This window comes from Corticium candelabrum, chromosome 11 (genome assembly GCF_963422355.1).
Source record: "Corticium candelabrum chromosome 11, ooCorCand1.1, whole genome shotgun sequence".
Taxonomy (NCBI): Eukaryota; Metazoa; Porifera; class Homoscleromorpha; order Homosclerophorida; family Plakinidae; genus Corticium; species Corticium candelabrum.
In genome coordinates, this window is record NC_085095.1 from 8,042,841 (window position 1) to 8,063,685 (window position 20,845).

The 20,845-nt window shown below is 40.9% G+C and overlaps 4 protein-coding genes across 4 annotated transcripts in view; 2 read left to right on the forward strand and 2 right to left on the reverse strand.

Moving 5' to 3' along the window:
- Positions 1-1,695, reverse strand: LOC134187074 (protein MIX23-like). The gene is made up of 5 exons (XM_062655191.1): positions 1,619-1,695; positions 1,442-1,567; positions 1,216-1,362; positions 1,096-1,155; positions 1-177 (listed from the first exon to the last, which is right to left on the reverse strand). Exons 1-5 carry the CDS (start codon positions 1,673-1,675, stop codon positions 130-132), a joined length of 438 nt encoding a protein of 145 aa, XP_062511175.1. The 5' UTR covers positions 1,676-1,695; the 3' UTR covers positions 1-129.
- A 166-nt stretch (positions 1,696-1,861) lies between these two features.
- LOC134186594 (non-POU domain-containing octamer-binding protein-like) lies at positions 1,862-8,783 on the forward strand. The gene is made up of 8 exons (XM_062654589.1): positions 1,862-2,223; positions 2,952-3,253; positions 3,522-3,617; positions 3,971-4,170; positions 4,276-4,375; positions 4,704-4,776; positions 4,835-4,936; positions 8,011-8,783. The coding sequence occupies exons 1-8, from the start codon at positions 1,903-1,905 to the stop codon at positions 8,521-8,523; spliced, it is 1,707 nt and encodes a 568-aa protein (XP_062510573.1). The 5' UTR covers positions 1,862-1,902; the 3' UTR covers positions 8,524-8,783.
- Positions 8,784-13,120: 4,337 nt separating this feature from the next.
- On the reverse strand, positions 13,121-20,069 carry LOC134187285 (connector enhancer of kinase suppressor of ras 2-like). Its single transcript, XM_062655401.1, has 23 exons — positions 19,863-20,069; positions 19,678-19,784; positions 18,841-19,118; positions 18,696-18,783; positions 18,595-18,630; positions 18,407-18,526; positions 18,278-18,337; positions 17,998-18,066; positions 16,279-17,934; positions 16,173-16,219; positions 16,013-16,112; positions 15,943-15,952; positions 15,730-15,885; positions 15,466-15,503; positions 14,964-15,408; positions 14,874-14,911; positions 14,788-14,815; positions 14,671-14,730; positions 14,522-14,607; positions 13,978-14,051; positions 13,787-13,911; positions 13,535-13,609; positions 13,121-13,477 (listed from the first exon to the last, which is right to left on the reverse strand). The coding sequence occupies exons 1-23, from the start codon at positions 19,924-19,926 to the stop codon at positions 13,428-13,430; spliced, it is 3,810 nt and encodes a 1,269-aa protein (XP_062511385.1). The 5' UTR covers positions 19,927-20,069; the 3' UTR covers positions 13,121-13,427.
- A 57-nt stretch (positions 20,070-20,126) lies between these two features.
- LOC134186543 (cytoplasmic tRNA 2-thiolation protein 1-like) overlaps positions 20,127-20,845 on the forward strand; it is a 3,717-nt gene continuing 2,998 nt past the window's right edge. The window contains exons 1-3 of the mRNA XM_062654532.1: positions 20,127-20,189; positions 20,248-20,371; positions 20,636-20,754. Coding sequence (XP_062510516.1) covers positions 20,133-20,189; positions 20,248-20,371; positions 20,636-20,754 — 300 coding nt within the window. The 5' untranslated portion in view covers positions 20,127-20,132. The remainder of the gene's footprint in view (positions 20,190-20,247; positions 20,372-20,635; positions 20,755-20,845) is intronic.

The window sequence follows — 20,845 nt, forward strand, 5'->3', positions numbered from 1 at the left end:
CTACTGTTGTAACATTTATTGGTGTACAGCCAAGCTACAGAAGTGTTAGTCTCTGTAGTAAACAAAATCATAATTTCGAACATGAACGAAACCGTGTTCCTCTACTGACAAAAACGTTATTAGGTGACGTCATGACTTCTTCGGTGGCTTATACGCTTTACAGATTTCTTTGAATGCCTGTAAACAAAACAACACTAATAACAACCAATTCCCAAACATAAATGTCTTATCTGTAAAACTGTAGATGTATGATTGGAAGCACAGGGAGGAATAATTACTAATTGTTATTAGCTCATTAAGGCAACCCAACCAGCACAGTAGCCTCTTGTGCAGTACTTCAAACACTGGCATAGTGTGGCATTAAAAACTGAATGTGTGTGTGTGTGTGTGTGTGTGTGTGTGTGTGTGTGTGTGTGTGTGTGTGTGTGTGTGTGTGTGTGTGTGTGTGTGTGTGTGTGTGTGTGTGTGTTAAAATGTCAGAGCAGACCACGCCCATTTATGGACACTCCCTTCATGGGTACTGCCTTTAGCATACGTTACTGTTTCATTCACATACACTAGAAACTGGTAAATATTGCTCAACTATCAAGATTCTATCTAACTTTAATAAATGATGTGTTCAATGAAAGATACAATATGTTGCAAACATAATCAAATCGCTGTTCACAAAGTTGCCCATGATGTTACAGCCTAAAGCCCCATCTATCCCTCCCTATCCCCTGATACCCCAGCCCCCTTATACCCTTCTGTCCCCTGATACCCCTCTAGCAACCCCTTACTCCTTTATCCCCCTGATCCCCTCTAACCAGCCCCCTGTAGCTACGCCATGTCTGTCTGTCTGGTGTGTGTGTGTGTGTGTGTGTGTGTGTGTGTGTGTGTGTGTGTGTGTGTGTGTGTGTGTGTGTGTGTGTGTGTGTGTGTGTGTCTGTCTGTGTGTGCTAGTGTCGCCAGTGTTCGAGACCAAGCAAACACAACTACTAACAATAGATGAGATACTGAATATGACACACTATTTCAATATTCTATCTGTCTATTAATGAATAATCAACATTCAGGTATACAGCAACAGAACGTACATGCACTACCGTATCTTACTTTTAGGCTTCGTTCCTTCACTATGTCTTCCACTCCCAACTCAGACTTCATCAAACGCAACTACATTAACACGACTCACTAGAACATACACATTTGTGTTGAATCAATGAAGCCACACACATTTGTTTGATACTGTCGGAGATCTTTATGTAAGGTCGAGTTGTTCGGACTCTCACCAATCTCTTTTTTCACATCAACTATTTTTTCTGAAGTCTCTGATATACAACGTTTAATAACATCTTCCCTTCTCGCATATGACGCAGTTAACTGAAGATAAGCAGCACACAGTGTACCACATAGCAATGACCACGTGACTAGCCACGTGTTCTGTAATGTTATTTCTTACGCGCTCATACAAGTTCCTACAACGCTCTGCAGCACTGACTTCCGCTGAAAACGACGTTGTTGGCACACTAGTGTTCAGTTCATAAATGATTTTGTCGTCTACAGCTCTTAGCGCTTGAAGAGCGTCCTAAATTATAAAGTCATTAGGCGTGCAAGTGTCAAAGCACTACCATCTGACCTTGAATTCACTAAAATCTAGACAGGAAACAGCAGTAATAGCATCTCGCTCACTCATCGTTAGCCGGGGCTTAGGCATGAAGGTCCCGGATAATACTCCAATGTTGGTTTTAAAAATAGCGTGTACATTTGGATTATAATAAAGATATCGCAGCCTCTTCCATTATAAATTGGTAATCAATGTAACTTACAAAATTTTTGGTTAAGTTTACATCCGGGAGCGTTAATATCCGGGAGCATTTGTTGCAGGCGCCAGGATATTGCAACACGAGGCTCTGCAGTGCAATGAGCAGGCAACGGGAACGTCGTACGTCTCGAGAACGTCAAAGCAATTGGAAGACTACCCGTACCCGTGAACGTTCTCCATCTCCGACTGGAAAGCCCTCTTCTCGTCACCGTTCGTCACGTCAGTCAACACTCTCCACATCAGATCATCACCGCGACAGTACAAAGCCAGAGAAACAGTTTTCAAACCGCTGCAAGCTTTTTGTCGGCAACCTACCAACTGGTACAACGGAAAAGGAGCTGCTCGAGCTCTTCTCTCCGTACGGAAAGACAGACGACGCTTTTATTGCTGCTGGAAGGAATTTTGGGTTTTTAAAATTGGTGCGTATGTTGGTTGAGGATTTTTACTTGATTTCCGTCTCTCCCACAATGTTAGTTTTTGTGTTGTGGGACGGTATATCTAGTTAACTCCCACTTAATGTAATAACGGTCCGGAGGTTTGGAGGGAACCCCAAAAAACATGTGTAGTGTTTAAAAAAAACTCCCAAGCCATTAAATTGACCGGGTTTTGCTACTTTTCTTGCTACATTGTGTCTCTAGTATCTAGTATCATCATATACACTACACTTTGAGTTACTATTTGTGACAGTTTTGACTTTTTCTTTCTTTTTGGAGACTAAACCGTCGTACTAAAAAGCAACAGTTATCATGTTTTGGTTATTGAGAGGATTGAATGTGTATTTGATTAATGTGTTTAGGTGGCCCGTTTTTCGGTTGTAGTTTGTTGGGTTGTTGATCACTGCTGTGGAAGAATGTAGTTCTAAATGCATGCAGCTGTTCAGTTTGCACTAAATCAGATTTCTATTCTATAAACTTCTAGTAGTCCTTCTTGTCTGCAGTGCATGTCAAAAGTGGCCATGCAACCACAGTGGTCCCTGAAGAGAGGTAGCTGTCTTACAATAGATTTTGTCTGTGCATGAACAAATTGGTCATAACGATAAGGCGGTTGTTGCACATTGGAGGGGTCGCACCTGAGAGGGACTACTGTACTATAGTCTGGCATTTAGAATTGTCTGTGTATGTGAGTTTTTTGTTGTTTCATATTTTAGGATACACGACAGCATACAGAGCTTGCTAAGCTTCATCTTGACAACACAGTATATAAAGGTCGTACAATACGAGTTCGTTTTGCTGCAAGCAATGCAACAGTCACTGTGCACAACTTGAATCATTGTGTCTCTAATGAATATTTGGAGGATGCATTTTCAATGTTTGGGGAGGTGGAGCGAGCAGTCATAATGACTGATGAGAGAAGCAGATCAATGGGGCATGGCTATGTGGAGTTTGTAAGGCGAGGTTCTGCTCAGAATGCTGTCCGTCGTTGTAAAGAGGGAAGTTTTCTATTGACACGGTAACTGCTGTGTAAATCATTTCTGTTGCATGTAGCGTATTGAGCGGAAATAATGATTGGCCACATGCTGAACCTTGCGCAAATATTGCATTCTTTGTTGATTTGGAAGTCATTGTGTTTGTGAAGAAAACATTAACTATGTCTAAATTCATGACACATTTGATAATAATTTAATAACACTAAAGTTTTATGTATCTTTCTTGTCAGTTTTGCTCTTTAGAAAGTAATTTGTTTTGTCTTGTTTTATAATTATTTATTCTGTGTGAAGCTCACCAATTCCCGTCATTGTACAGCCAATGTCAGCTGAACAGGATGAAGATGGAGTGTCAGAACGAAGCATCAAGAATCTTCCAGATTACCCAAAGTAAGAACCGAGTATCTGTTGATCCATCAGCTGTATTTGTGAGTGCACTGATATATAAAGAACTATTATATAAAGGCAAAAGGAAGCTCATAATGTGAAGTGGTTTGTTGGTTGTTGTCATATATACAGTATGTAGGTGAAGGTGAAGGAAATATGAATTTGTTAAAAATGATTGTTTTCGAATTGATTGAGTGTATGATTGGACACAATAATATTATGGTATGCTTAAAGCACGTCTGTATTAGGAATGCTATCAGTGGCTTTCTAGGTGCTGTTTGATGTGGATTCAGTGACAGTAGATTTGTTTTATGTTTCTGCTTTTTCGTGTAATCAGCATTGTTTGCCATTTACAGGGAACGAGATGGGGTTAGACCAAGATTTGCACTTCCTAGGTCTTTTGAGGGTGAAATTGCTGGTCGTTTTAAAGCTTTGGCAGAACTGGAACAACAACAAAAGGAAGTGTTAGAAAAACAAATGAAAGAGGGGAAAGAGAAGCTCGAGAAAGAAGTGGAAGCATTACTCCATGAGAGGAGAGCAACGTTGATGCGGCAAGGTATAAAGAGACTTTATTTGTTTGCCTGCTTTTATGCTGTTGTTTGACTTTGAAGAGATATTTGTAATGAAAGAAATATTGCAATAAATTTAACCTTTGTTGTAGAGTTGTTGAAACGAGAAGAAGACATTCGTAGATTTGATACCTTGAGGCAATATGAAGAGAATATGATGGCAGAAATAGAAAGAGAAGATGAAGATTTGACGTTGGTCTTTTGTGTTTATTAGTTATTCTCTTGCTTGCTTGCTTGCAGAGATATCTGGTTTTCTGTCAGTCTGTTCATGTTTTTTTCATTTGTCAGTCAGTCTGTCTGTCTGTCTATCAGTCTGCCTGTTTGTATGTCTGTTTGTCTCACATCGTGTTCTTTGTAATCCCTGAGGTTTACAAGCTTGAATGCATGTGGTGTATAGTTTTGAATCGTGTCTTTTTCTGAGAGACTGTTAATTAAGAATTTTTTTACTACAGTAACATGTTTCCACTTTAACAGTGTTGATCATTATGTTCACTGTCGATTGTGTGTTTGTTCACATTAGGTATGGTCATCATCAAGGCTTTTCAGACCTTCCTTCTCGTGCTTTTGAAGGTGACTACTTTACTTCAGATGATGTAAGAAGTTGATGTTTACTAGTATTGCTGTTTGGTAATAACTGTCATTACTCGATAGGCCGGTGGAACCATAGCTACCGAACGTCTTCTAATGCAAACTCACACTGCTGGCTATAAGAGAGATATCATGTCAGAGGAAATTCCTGCAAGTCTATTTGCAGTGAGTTGATTTGTTCTGTCTCCTGTTTGTGCGTTTGTGTGAGGCATAGCTTATCAGTATGTTGTGTAACCGTGTACACAATTTGTATTGAACAATACATTTAATTGGGATTTTTGTTTGTCAGTTTTGTGTCTGTTGATTGTGTATCTGTGTATCTGCATGCTTTGTCTGTGTGCCAGTTTGCTTGTCTTTTAATCTGTTGTTATTTCAAGTGAAAATTTTTGGCATTTACAGTACAGTGTATTCTTGCTTATCTGACCTACGTCTATTTCAACCCTTTGATATCAACCTTCATCGTCCTGCAGACATGACGTCAAACCCTATGCATGTAGTGCTCACTATGAATCAGCAAATGAAGATTCTTTAACAGTTGGAGACATTGTCTTGTACCGTCATTGCATAATAATATGGGGTTGGGAAGATGCTTTATGTATCTAATCTTTTTATGTGTTCGATATCTGCTGCTCACAGAAAGTTGGGTAAGCGAGGATACACTGTAACTGGGTGCTTACATGATCTACTTGTTGGTACTGTCAGTTCTAATCTGGATGAGAAAGGTAGGCACCAGAAGATGATTACAAACCACACACTTTTTGTATTGGACTTTACACTGTGTTCAGGAAAGTCACTAAAGAGCGAAAGCGCAGCGCTGCACCGCGCTTTACTTTGCCTTGCAGTTCCAAACTTTCCGTGCTATGCTGAGAGTGGGCATGCAAGGTCTGCCTGCGCTTGTGTGTTTTGTTATACCACAAGTTATATTTCCGTGATGAAACATCAAAGAACTCTTCTTGAGTCTTTTGGAAGCAGTTTTGATGAATTGCAATGTCCTGATTTTTTGACCGCAAACTCAAGTGAGGTGGTTAATTAACTCGCAGAAGAAAGGCAAGCACAAGGTTTCCTTCTTGGCAGATTGGATGACTCAATATCCTTGGTTACTTGCTGTTCCTGACGAGGATGGACTGGACAAAGTTCGTGGTTTAATGTGCATGTTGTGTCAGCACAATCAGACAAACCAGCAAGTTGTACTGTTACTTGGTCAACGAAAGAGTTGAGGTGTTATCGAATGACACAGTCGGTCAGAAATGCACCAGACGGCAGTTGCTCATGAAATAGCAAGAGTAGGGATTGAGAATGATGGTGGAACTCAGCAAGGGTTCGAAAGACGGATGTACCTTCAGCGAATTCTTTGATAGGTGCACTCAAAATAGCATAAATTCTGTCCAAGGAAGAAACCCAACTTCCTGAGCCATGCCGCTTGAGGTTGGGCTATGCCGTACTTTGAAAACATCCTAGTCTCTTTACTGGTGCTGCACTCATCTAATTTCTGTAGTGGAATTCAAGTATTTCAACTACAGAACACATGTTATTAAAAGAACAGTCACAGAAGGATGAATCATATTAGTAATTTCAACGATCTAGAAGCAGGTTGATCTAAGATTTACTAGTGCTTTCTTTGATAACTCCTATAGGAGGCTGGGAACGGCACTTCCACATGTTTGTTTGAAATTCACTGAAAGCTCTACGGTACTGGAAGAGGGACTGGCATTTTGGTGTGCATGGATCTATTCAGATTGTGTCAGACTGTATGAAAATACTGCCAGGATACTTGTTGATAGAAAGGAATGATGCACATGCAGTTGGCACTGGACACTTGCAGATTTGTGTTTGCTTCCATTGCCATTTCTTCTTGCTTTGGCGCATTTCTTTGTCACCTGCATCTCACAACAGCCTTGGTATTGCAGCACCTTATGAGATCACTTAGATCATCACCCTTGCCACAGAGAATCAGCTTACTTCACCTCTTGTTTTTACCTCTTGTGACTCATTAAGTACAGTACAGTGATGTCTCTGGGATATGCTACTTAACAGCTTCAATACCAAACAAGATAGATATAAACAAAGGTGATAATGCCTTTGGTCAAAGCTTTGACACAACAGTGTAAGCAGTATCTGTATCTGTACACAGGGCCTTGTGATGGTGGTGGTTGCACGTAACTTGGTTAACTACAAACATTTGTCATCTATACATAAAGAAGTTAAGCAAAGTTTATGCAATGCTCCATAGTGTTTCTCAATGAGAATTATAGATTTTTTTGTGGTCTTCCATGGATACTACACTCTTGAGGACAGTGGACAAGGAAGCTTCCAAGTGCATTGCATCAAGACATTTACCAACTAAAGCTTTAGTTGCTTTTGTTCGTGCACACTTGTGTGTCACGTGGAGTCAAAGCCAGTCACAGTGGCCTTCAACATTCATTACCTTGTTGCAGTGTTTCTTTTCATAACTTAATGTGACTAAAGCAGCTGTACCATTAGTTGAACGTGATCTTGGTGCTGTACAACCAACTTTTGGGTTGTCCAGTTGACACCTCTAACAACAACAGCAATTTTTTCCAGTTGCCAGTATTATTATTCATGTTGTATAGTGATGTTCTTGGAGATCTACTACAAGGAATGTGAATTTAATCGTTTAATTAGACTAAGTTGGCTGCATATCAGTGTGCCAATTCTTGACATATAGCTACAGTCAGCCAGAGAAACTCAGCTCCAACATTACCTGTGTGATTACACAGGCAACTGAGTTGAAATTGAGTGGAGGATTTGTGCGTCAGTTGGCAGTCAAGCAGCATTTATGTTATGTCCAACATCAAATTGCTTTGAAATAGTCTTGATGTTTATATGTATTGAGAGTGTATGTATGTAGTTTTGGACGGATGGGTGGATGAATGAACGACGTATGTATGTTTTATGTACGTATTGCCAAAAGCAGGACTTTTGAATAACATGATTTTCAGTTGTTCATTAACGTGACTACTGAAAGGACATAGCATGGACTGTCAGTAAAGTATCTGTTAAGTGAAGTGGAATGAGCAAACCGTTGACTAATGCCTAGAAGTCAATGGACTGATGTTGGATGACGATCAGTAGCTAAACAGTGTTCTGTTCATTTGTGAAGTAAAATAGGCCAAGCTACAGTAAGATTGTATTGAGTTATAGTTTTCTGTATAAATAGATTGTCCTGTATTGTGGTCCTCAATTTACCTTCTTTTATCTTCTAATTCGGTTATTTGCAGTCACGATTTCCAGATGAAGCCCCTCAACACATACGACCTTTAATGGATGATCATCCAGTAGATGAACGCTTTGTACTTGACGAACGGCGTGCACTTGAAGAGCAACAGACTTTTGATGAGCAGCAAGCGTTTGAAGAACACCCTCTTGATGATCAAGGTGCTCTTGATGAACAACATGTTCTTGATGAACAACATATTCTTGATGAACGACAGGCTCTTGAGGAACGGCGTGCTTTTGAGGAACGGCGTGCTCTTGATAAACGACGTAGTCTTGGTGGCCGACGTGCTCTTGATGAACGACTTGCTCGCAATGGACGGCAAGCAATCAGTGAAAGGCATGCTTTTGAACGTGGTTTGAATGAGCGACGCATGCGACCCGGTTCGTTTGCACGTCCTCGCCCTGATCTTCGTGATGAAATTCCAAGGCGCAGAACATACACTGGATATCTAGGTGAGATTCATCCATCTTCACTGACATTTGGCGAATCCAGTTCAAAGAAGCGTCGCTATTGATGAGACTGACAAGGGTTATGGGACATCTGCCTGTGGACTTCTGCTGCCTGTGGTCTTGACTTTATTGTGTGGCAGCTAGATAGCAGTACTTCTGGTCTTTCTGTGTTGTCTATTGTAGTGTGCATGTGTAGCTTGGATTTCATGATGGTAGGGATGGAGTTAGAGAACTACCATGTTGTGATGATGCCACAGTTTTGTGGTAAGGAAGAGTTAAGTGTAGCTGAATACGAATATTGCTTCATGTCCTTGAAGAGCCTTGATAAGCCAACCATTTTATGGAAACATTAACAATGTGTGTGTGTGTGTGTGTGTGTGTGTGTGTGTGTGTGTGTGTGTGTGTGTGTGGTGTGTGTGCGTGCATGCATGCGTGCGTGCGTGCGTATGTTTGTGTAACCCCAAATTCCAAAAATAATTTAAATGGCATGCACCTCTTCACACAGACCAAGTTTCATCTTCTTGGAACAATAGTCAAATAGGTTGTTAGCTGAAAATGTATGTATGTATGTATGTATTTGATTCATGGCCACTGATTAAGTTCAATGAATCGCTACCAAATTTGACACACACACTTGGCACGTTAAGTGGAAGGTTTTAGCAAACAAATTGGAAGGAGGGATTCCCTAAGTGTGGTCACTTTCATCATTCATTGTTTACATGCTATTGTTATGTCATAATGCTATCTAGCAGTCCCATCAGATTGTGCTATCTGAGCAAGCTGTAGTTGATTTTGCTTTTCGTAAACATCAACCTACATCCAGAGCAAAGAGATATGGTTGCGAAGAGAAATATTGTTCAGTGCTTAAGTTGGAAATATGCTGAGATGTTAAGGTTTTTATTCTAAAGATAGGAGGACTGACGTAGATTACACACAATGGCTTCAACCGCTTGCTTTCTCTAATAATACTATGGTTGGCTCAAATGTACATTCACTAGATTCTGAACCCATTGTCAAATGTCGAATAGCTGCAACTTTTTAGATGTGACTTGGTCACACACATGTGGGGAGCAGGTTATCTGGGATTTATCTTATCTGAAGTTACTGCTATGGACAAATTCATGTTAATTTGCCTGAGCAACGAACAGGCAAATCAGCTACACCTGTCCCCTGCAACAGCAGCAACGTCTTCAAAGTGATGACATCCAACGGAAATGTCGAAATAGCTGCAGCTCTAGACATGAATTGGTCACACATATGGAGAACAGGCTATCCATCATTTTGTGTTGTTTTCACCTAATTACTGCTCATAAGTGGAAATTTGTGTTAATTTTCCCAGACAAAGGTGGGTGAATCAGATAGCAATGCAGCCAACAGGAATGTCGAAATAGCTGTGACTCTAGACGTGAATTGGTCACACATATCATCGTGATATGGGGAACACAGGCTCAGAGATTTGTGTTGTCTCTGCCCAACAACCGGTATACATGGGAATTTGTGTTAATTAATTTGCTTGTGCAAAGAATGGGTTAATCATCTAGTAGTCATATAAACTGTATGCAGGCTTGCTTTTCTCATCGAAGAAGCATTATGATGATGACTGTTTGGCATCAACGAACGTACAAACATATGCATGACAATATAACTATTGTAGAAGAGAGATGTGTCATAATTCAGGACATTGGCTTGATATGCCTGAATGGGATACTCAGTATACTTACTAAAGCAATCCTTCTGGCAAAGACCTTGCTGCTAAGCTAGTGTGGTATTTGTGTATCGTATCTGTTTCACATTTGTGTATCTGCCTAATGATATTCTTCTGAAAAGAACCAGAACCAGTGGATTTATTAAGTTAAGTTGACTTGAACAGTCAGCCTATCACATTGACTTTCCTTTAAGATTCCATGACAATGGGGTGTAAGGGCAGTCAGTGGTGTTACAGATTTGAAACAGTATATGGACTTGGAACCATTTTCCAGTTGCAAGTAAGGTACAGAGAATGTGGCTTGGCTTACATTCTACCTGAACTTGAGTGAAGATAACCATTCTGTGACTATCATGGTGCAGTATTAAGGAATGTGTCGTCAGAAGACAGGTAAGTATGCGTGTATAGTTAAGGTTAAAGTCATATTGAGAAAGCATAGCATTACACAACGTGAGTATTTTAACAGTTTTGATGAGAACACAACTCTTCATATATAATAGGATTGTTTGCTGCAACAGATGTCTACACTCTTGGAATTTATGTAGAGTGTGATTCTTGAGTCTTGAGTCTTTGTCAACAGTTTTATTGTCAGTGCGTTATCATACTTTCAGATGTCTGTGACTCATCAAGTAGTGCAGTGGAACGATGTTTTAGTTTTGTTCAAACGGCAGATTGAACAATCTGATTTCTCAGCAAACTGGTTGAATATCACCTCAAGATCAGAGACTACATCAGCAGACTTGACACTACAGATGCTCCAGTTATGCTAGTGCCCAGGAAATACGTATTTCTTTAATGGTGAAAAATAATAGGCTGTGCTCAATATTTGAAGCCCCATTTGTGAAATGGCTTGTGTGATGACATCAGCAACATGTGAATCTCGGCATTGTACTTGATGATTCAATTGTTTACTGTATTTATATCTACGTGACAAACAAACATGGGTAGTTAGTCATCCACAAGACTTTGTACAATGGTCGGTGTTAAGATAGGCAACTTGTGGAAAGTTCAGCTAATCACATAGGTAAGTACGTATAGTTTGTGGTTATGAATCAGTGTTTACCTTATATCAACTGGAATAGAGTTTAAAGTACCTTGATTAGCAACTATCTGTTTGGGAAATGATGTTAGGGGCAGCAGCGAAAAATCAGAAGTCATTGGTATGTTTTGTGCGGCTCACAGTTAGGCTTTTCTCTATGAAGCGGGACAAGTGATGTGAACCATTGTATTGTTAGATGTGAAGATGATTAATGATTAGAAATGTGTCAGCATGTAGAACCAGTGCTGCTCACTTGGTAGCTAGCTCAAACAGCCAGGTTGTGTGCTGCATCTGTATTTACAACATTTTGATCTTGAGATGAAGGATTTAATGAGACACTTGCGAGTGTGAGTTTTGAATGATAGCAACTGATGCAGTCTCTGTGTGGGTGTGTAGTTCATGCACACTATATATTGATAGACGCTTTCGTCATTCCCGAATGTTCAATCCTGGGCGTGGTCATGAGTGTAATTTTATGACGGAAATTCAAAAGCTCTTGAAATAGATTAGAGTTATGCTGTCTACTTGGGTTACCGCTTTCCCACTGTGTAGGTGCACAGTGGTTTGTACTTTCTCAAATACGATGTGCAAACTATAAAACACTTCAAACTGCAATAGGTAGGGCCCTTGAGCTTGTGTTTACAAACGACTAGTAAACCTGCACAGGCCAACTAGAGAAACGTGGGTTAGAGCATTTTGTGTTACCTCTTGTGTTGTTTGCACCTATTGAACGTTCAGCAAGTAATATTACTGTATGGTGTTTGCTTGTAATTAACTACCAATAATTGCCATGTGGAGTCCATTGATCGTGAACTTGTAGAAGGAAAGCGTTACCATGTTGCTTCCTTGCTTGCTAGTTGCTGCAAGTGGTGGATGAAATAGAAGCCCAAAGGTAAGGCATCCAATCAAGACTCAGGTAAGAATGTGTTATTAGTGCAGTTAAAAACATGTAGCGATATACACTATATATTTGATAACAAGTCAATATAACTCCTCAAACGAAAACAGTGTCGACTCTTAAAAACAACGTACAGCTGTCACCAGAAGTTTTTGAACACATGGAAATGCATGATATTGTGAGGTGTCTCAGTACTACGGTAACCCATCTTGGCATCATACTTTCTGTCTTCCAGGTAGTATGTAGCCGATTTATGTCCATGAAATTGAAAGTTGACAATTGTACTAACTTTGGAAACTTTTTGAGTCTGTTATTTATTAATAGTTGAGTAATTTATTGGCAAACAATGTTATTGTTGGTTAATTATTAACAACTATCTTTGATATTAATATCAATAAATGATAACACAATTATACGTGAGTTGTAAAGCGTCTGAAACGTTTGGCACAACGTTAGCTACATCTATAAACAGTCAAGAAGTTTCCACATTGGTCAGACTCAGGCGACTTCCTAGTGTCTTGGCATGTTTCTGTAGACTGATGTACATACATGCATATGCATTTATGAACATAGAGTACGTACCTACATTCAATGACAGTATAGAGGCTAGACAAATTTCTAGTTTAAAGCAAAGGAGATCAGCAATGATGTGGATAGTTGTGGTGATAAGAATCTATGGTACTGTACAAGTATGCTTCAAACTGCTACATGTAGCGGCATGGCCCAATTGGCCCGATTGACAGTATTGAGGCATGCAGTTAACATATTGTGATGACTTTAGTTGAAATACTGTAGTGATAGCAATAAGCAACAAGGATAATAGACTTGGATCTTCATGCAAGCAAACAACACACTCGTCAGATGCTACATTACATTAGCCTCGGTCTCCCAGACCCGTGTAGCGCGGACGATTTGGAATCAGTGTTACACGGGTCTGGGAGGCCAAGGCTAACATTATATTACATACTGTTAGTAACCTAGCATGATAATATTGTAGCTGCCACACATGCATGTTGAGGCTCCTTGACATCACTCATCACTGGCAACACTACTCAGCAGCTGTTACAGCATTTGGTGTAGTGATCTCACTTATTTTTGACTGGTACAACATCTAGCCACACCAGCTACAGAGTTCTTACCAGTCGTATATATCACAAAACCATGACAAGCTCCAAACAGCTTATTAGTTGTCCACCTTTCAGGAAGGTTGTGCTCAACACGTAAGTAACAAAACAGTCAGTTCATTTCATACATGTTCAAAGGTAGTAGTAAGCTCATATAGAAATCATTTGTGAGTAACACGATTCTCCGAATTCATCAACTCATCTTACTGTACAGCAGAGTTGCTTCGGGATGTGTCATCAGCACTGCCAAGCACTACAACAAGCAATACATCACACAGAGTTCTTATTGTTCCAACAATCAGTCTCTCACCTGATCCAGACATACCAGAAATTTGTGATTGAGCAAGAGATGCTCTTTCTATTTCAGGTGTGGCTGTCCCAGCATCTAAAGAAAGAGCCAACAGTAAGACACTAAATATTGGGTTGGGATGACACACACACACACACACACACACACACACACACACACACACACACACACACACACACACACACACAGGAACTTGAATACCACACTTTTGTTACATTGAGTACAAAGAGTACTCACACACGTTCCAATTACCTGAGATTAAGGGTCCCCTAAATGCAGTTGCTTCCTCCATCTTTTCCATCCACTTGCTCGTATCCTCTTGGTTTTCAGCAACAAAGTAGTATGTCCTTGCATTCTCTCGTGATGCTTTGAAACAGCTGGAATGAACACGAAACTAGTAATGACTATGGGCAACAACACGGTCTACATCAGACGTTTCTCACAAAGGTCGCTTCATTTCTGGTGCTAGTGTGATAGAGTAGCTTGGCAATGTGATCAGACCTAAAGCACTCTGATCCTGAAATAAACAATGTGCAGCTGTGATGACATAAATGCAGTATTCAAATCACATGGGAAACATAAGACAATCAGGCATTAAGTTAACTAAACTGTTAAAACAAGACTTGCAAACACCCAGGATGGGGCCTTCAAATTGATATCAAATCAAATTTGATGTTTAGAAGGATTGTATGACTCAATGCTGCATTGCTTGTTGACTGCACATTTTGCAACATAAGGTGGTGCTTTTTTGCACAGCATCAGTAGAAACTGAGTTGTTTTCAAACCTCATAAGAGGAAGTTTCATTTCAAGAGATCCAACCATAACATGCTCGTGTACTGGTAGCATCAGGTGAACACACTACAGTCTAGAATATCCTACCACCTCTCAAGGGTTTTTACCTGAGTAGCCTGCAAGACCTCACCGTTTGTTGCTAATAACAGCCTACAGCCTCTTGACTACAGAATATAAACATGTATTATACTTACAAATGCTGTTTTGTAGTAATAGAGGCAGTTGTTCTTCAGAACAAACCATCGTCTTCGCCAGTTCTTTGGAGTAACACCAGAGCCACCTGCACATGCAGAGCATTATGTAACAATGGCAAACAAACAACATGCACTCAATGGAAGATCACCTAGTTTCACTAGCCAACCTTCACACTCTGGATTCTCAATACTTCTGCATGGTGTGTCAACTGTAAGTGAAATACAAGAATCATACAAAGCCACCAGCAAACGGCAGAGAAACCAACGTGATCCAGGCTTCCATCTTGAAAGAGTCTATAGACAACACTCGTTTACCGTGTTACTGTGCCATCTCAGAAATCACTGAACTTACATCGTCCTGTTGTCCAGTCACTGTCACTTCCTTCACCTCTGTAAATAGTCATTTAATATCAATCAGTCACATGACTATCTTATAACTTACTGTGCCCTTTCATCACCACCTCATTGAGATCACTGTACGTTGTCTTGACATTGCTGGGAGCCAAATTGTATGAACTAAATCGTTGTAAGTCCAGGTGATGATGCTTTTGTCCTGGTGATCGTTTGCCACGTGAAGGAGCAGCACGGTCCGACTGTGTCCTTCCAAGGGATGTTTGACTAAATGGTAAATCTTGACCAGAAGATGTCTCCTTTGTCACTGCTTTAGTGGCTTCAACAGTTTCCTGATCACCTGAAGCTGCAACTGCTGCTGCTGCTGCTGCTACCACTGCATCTGGAGGGTTGACTGTCACCTGGTTTTCACTGATAGGTATGGAATCATTTGAAGCTTTGACTTTGAGCTTCTTTGACGATGACGGAGATCGATTCTTTGCTTTTGAATTTGGGCTCCTTTTACCTCGGAGAGCCAAACAACCAACATCACCACTCTGTAGACAGCAAGTCACTCAGACGTGAAACAGAAACACAAATACAATAAGACAGACCGTAATACTGGATGTCTCTGAATTTTCACTGATCACATCTGAAAATTAGATTCATAAAGATAATGAAGATAATTTAACAAAAAGCTAAATACACTTACTCATGAGCAACACATGCATGTTTCTGCTTTAATAATAATTTGCTCAGTGATGTACATCATCCATCACCCATACACATCACACCCAATCACAGTGGAAACAACTTAACCCCAATGTTGGCCAGCATGTTCCTTTATTATATACACTGTAACAGCATGCAAAGTTTACCTTGAGCACCAAGTCCAGTCCACTTGCTTGTTTCTTGATTTTCGCGTGATGCTTTGTCTTTCTTTTTCTTTCCAATCTTGAAGCCCTTGAATTTAAAGCTCCAACCACGTCGTGACTTGACAGTTGTTGATGGCTCCTCAACCACAATTTCAGGAGCTAAAGCCACATCATCTTATACAAGACACACTAAACTCATAAAGCAACACCAGATACCTTCTTTGACCTAGAAAACACACAAAATACAAAATCAAAATATATTTTCACTTCACTGGAAACACCTTACCTTTTCCACGGGAGTCTGCTTCATTCGAAAGCGAGTCACGACACCACCCACCACTTTAGTTGAATATCCCCATCCTCCACCGTCATCACTGTGAATACTCCTACATACAAAAGTGAACATCACTACACGTTACGTAATAAAAGTCAGCAATACAGCAAACCCTGATGAGCTTGCAGCAGATATCTTTGCATGAGCTCTTGATGATTTCTACCAGCAAGTAAATCGCATTGACAAAACACTTCACTACATTAGAGAATGGATGATACCTTCTGAGAACAAGGGCTGCCTCCCACCAAGTTCCCCTCTGATGTTTTTCTACTAACTGGTTCACTAGGAGTGTTGCCACCTTCTTTACTCTGTTTTTGTTCCTTCACGGGCACGTCCTCTGTCTTCTTGCTTTCATCATCTGGTTCTTTAGACTTTGACTGTTGCTTGTTCTCCGTCGTAATGTGTTCATCAGATTTAGCATTTTCATCTTCAGCATCCAATTCTGCAGTTGTCTTTCTCACATTCTCATCTTGCTCACCCACTCCTACAACAAACAGCTTCTGGTCAACATCTCCAGCACTTCCTGTTCTATCAAGGCAATTATCTCCTTCCAATTTCTGAACTTCCCTATCTCCTTCCAACTTCTCAAATTTCTGTTCCCCTTTATTTAGCTTTAAATTCTGATTTAATAAACCAGACATTAGAATCAAGTCATCAGGATGTGGCTCTTTGGGAGGTGGTGGCAGCCGTGGAATTGCTCTTCTTCTTGTTGCAGGAGATGCCACAGGAGATGACTGTGCACTATGAGTTTCTCGAAGAGGTCCAAACCTATTTACATGATGCATTATAGGAGTAGCAGGGAGACTGGATGAGTTATGTCTTTCTAGTAAAGGTGGGGGGCCATGCGATGTACCTTCATCACCTTCTGTATGAGGTTTGTTATGGGTGGCATTGCTGCTGCCTTCTAGATTATCTAGATGAATTAGAACTGTTCCCTCCTCCTTGTGAGGTTTATCAGTTGGAGTTGGCTTGCTATCTTCTGACTGAACTTCATCGTATTTTTTCTCATCTTTCTTGTCTGCTAAACCCAATTCCTCATTTTCTTGGTCTTCCTTGGTGTCCATATTCTCCATTGATTGTAATTGTTCTGATTTTGACTGCACAGAAGAGTCAGAAACCTTCTCTATCACTGAGGATGACGGTTCTGTGTTATCTGTAACAACTCCAGAAAGCACGGCTTCATTCTCATCAGCTTGAAGTTGATCTATTTCCAGTCGCTTAACAATGCCATCATCAACTGTTATTACACACTCTTCCAACTCTTGCTGCTGTATGTCAAACTGCTCATCAACCATCCTTCGACACTCTAGGTCCTCTACTTGTTCTTCATTCTTTTGTCTGTCTTCATCACTAAAGTCTCTTCTCTCTTCACCTTTCTGCTCTGCTACTTGAACTTGTTCCATGACATCAGTTGTTGTTGTATTAGTCTCATCTTCATGTTCTCCCATATTCACATCACTGTTATCAGCAACTACAGGCAATAGTAAAATCTCTTGCTGTTTCTCACTTTCTTCAGCTTGTTCAGTAGCAGATGAATGGCCACTATCGTGTGGAAGTTGTTTCCCACATATCTGCTTATCAACCTCACTGTCACATGGCATATTGCCCCTAATTTGTTTTCCAGTTTGATCATCTTCAGTTGGTGGACCAACATCACCTCTATCACGTGTCTCATTGCACTCCTTCAGAGTTCCTACACTACTCAGACTGCTAACAGATGAGCCAGTTGATAAGAGATCAATAGCACCAGTAGATGCCTTCTTCTGAAGAACAGAAATGCTTTCACTACCACTTGTCACATGCTTCAGAGTCACTGCTGCAGAAAAGCGATGCTTCTTTAATTCAGCTACTACACGAGCAAGTTCCCAACCAACCTGCACAAAAAATCAGTTTTGAGATATTCAAGATAATTCTTCTTATGTAGCCAATACACATACCACTGTCCTTCCATTCACTTCAATCAATTCATCGCCAACAAACATCATATTAGAGAGATCAGCAGGACTCTGTGCAGCACATCAATTGAAACATTGCATTCAAGCTGCCTGGTGTGTGTGTGTGTGTGTGTGTGTGTGTGTGTGTGTGTGTGTGTGTGTGTGTGTGTGTGTGTGTGTGTGTGTGTGTGTGTGTGTGTGTGTGTGTGTGTGTGTGTGTGTGTGTGTGTGTGTGTGTGTGTGTGTGTGTGTGTGTGTGTGTGTGTGTGTGTGTGTTCCTTACATTAGGAATTATCGTGCTTATAACCAACATTCCTTCAAACGTTGCTCTAATAGAAAATCCCTAAAACCAGACAAATCAGACACACCCATCACACCCAATTATAGTACAACAACCAGAGTGACACCTCACCAGCCCCTTCCCGCCCTGAGGCGACAACACAACAGTCTGAAGAACTGGAATTTCACTGGGACTTCCAGCAGCAGCATAATCACCAAGCAGTTTCTCAGTCAAACGGATCATAGAGTTGCACTGCAGAGGGAGGAAGGAAATACCAATAAAGGAAGCAGGCGTGTACAACATCCATTTAATTAATTAACCGTTTCAATCAGCTGCTTGGCATTCTCATCAGATCCCTGCACATACAAAATATGAATAAATTGCATGCGTGTGTACTGCATCTACTTGTCTAATTGATCACCTGATGGTCGCTGCTGCTGATTGACAAGACGCCCTGCAGCAACATCTGACGCATTCCTCTGTAATCATTGATGCATGGCGCCCCATTCCTACACAGTCAGACAGCAATGACTTCCAACAACTCTGTAGGAGTCATTCACACGTGCCTGTCCAAATGAGTGACAAGCTTCTTTGCTGAAGTCAAAATAGCAGCGGCTGCAGACGTCAACTGTGACTCACGATCTAATGCTGCTGATGCCTCGTCTCCAGACTGACCATCCAGCTGGGAGTAGGACATGTCAGTCAACAGCTGCACTAACTGCCGGCAAGACGACGTCAGCGAGTTCACTAGTTTTGTGAACGAATCCTCCAGTAGTGATGATTGCAACGAGCAGAGAAGGTCGACTGCCTCGAGAATCATCTCTTGATGACCAACTTTGTTTACCTAAGTTGCAAAGCTACAATGTCAAAATGCGACAACATAGCACACAATATAGCAAAACAATGTAGCACACACACACACACACACACGCACGCACGCACTCACGCACGCACGCACACACGCGCGCGCACACACACGCACGCACTCACGCACGCACACGCACACGCGCACACACACACACACACACACACGCACGCACACACTAGTACTGTAGCACACATGCACACAATGTAGCATACATACAATGTCTATATTATAGCTAAAGCGCAAACACACTTTAGCATGTCACACAATGTAGCATGCACACACACACAATGTAGCAGAGATACAATGTCTAGAGCGCACACACACTTTAGCATGTCACACAATGTAGCATGCACACACACACAATGTAGCAGAGATACAATGTCTAGAGCGCACACACACTGCAGCATGTCACACAATGTAGCATGCACTCACAATGTAGCACACACACTGTAGCTATAGCACAAACAATGTAGCACACAGAAACACAATGTAGCAACAAGAGAGCAACAAAACGGCTGCAAAGCCACTCACTAACCCCGAGTTGTTCCAGTTCGCGAAATGTTATGCCCAACAGCCGGTCACCGGTGATGCCAGCCTGTACGAACTGCGTGACGTGCGGCACGACGCTCGCAGCGTTGAGCCCTACGGCACAATGAATGACATGCATGTCTCTCGCATGCCGCTCTGACTCGACATTCTGTCGACATCTTTACTTCTCACCTTCCATCCAGTTAGCAACCTCTTCCGGTGTCCACGTCGTCACTTTATTGAACGCTGAACTCATCACGTCGGAATCTCAACTGAAAGTCTACACGCGATTCACGGACGAAGACGTTACGAGCGTCACTCGAACAAGTATCGGACGTTATCAGTCGTAGCGGCGAATATAATACGGGAAGAAAAGGCAGGTCGTTTCGCAATTTCAGCGAAAAACTGAAAACGGATAACGCGCGTTAGCCAATTAAAATAATCCGGGAACCTACTGTTGTTATGCCTGTTCGATGCAGTTGTGGTGTGCGCAACGCAACTCTAAAAAGGCCAAAAACAGTTTGTAAAATAACTATGGTTTATGTCACTTATTTTTTAATATTTTTTTTGCAATAAGGGACATGCGTTGTGTAAGGAATGTTTCTACAAGGTGTTTGAAGAGGAAGTGCATCGGACGGTGACCGATGGAAGGATTTTCAAAAGAGGAGAAACAGTTGCCGTCGCTGCATCGGGAGGAAAAGGTTGTGACTTTGCATTCCCGATGTTTGTGGGTGTGGCACCGCGCGAGTGGTCGGGATCTCGAGTCAAATTTAATTATTATTTTGTTGCAGTTTTAATATTGGGCATTAATATTTATACACGTATAGAGCAAATTTTATGTTGACCATTAATAGTTTAATTGAGTATTATTTTTTATTTAAATTAAATGATATTAATGTTGTTAATTAGTATTTATTATTACTTAATTATGTTCTGATTGATGACAACTATTTCTACATTCTCAGACTCTACTGTTCTCGCTCATGTGATGAAGTTACTTAACGAACGTTATGATTATGGACTAAATCTCATCTTGTTATCAGTCGATGAAGGAATTACTGGCTACAGAGACGATTCATTAGAAGTACAGTATACAAGCTGATTTCTGCCATTAGCCTGGCTTTCCTCTATGTTTGTGTATCTGCCAACCTGCTGACCTGCATGTCTATCGTGTG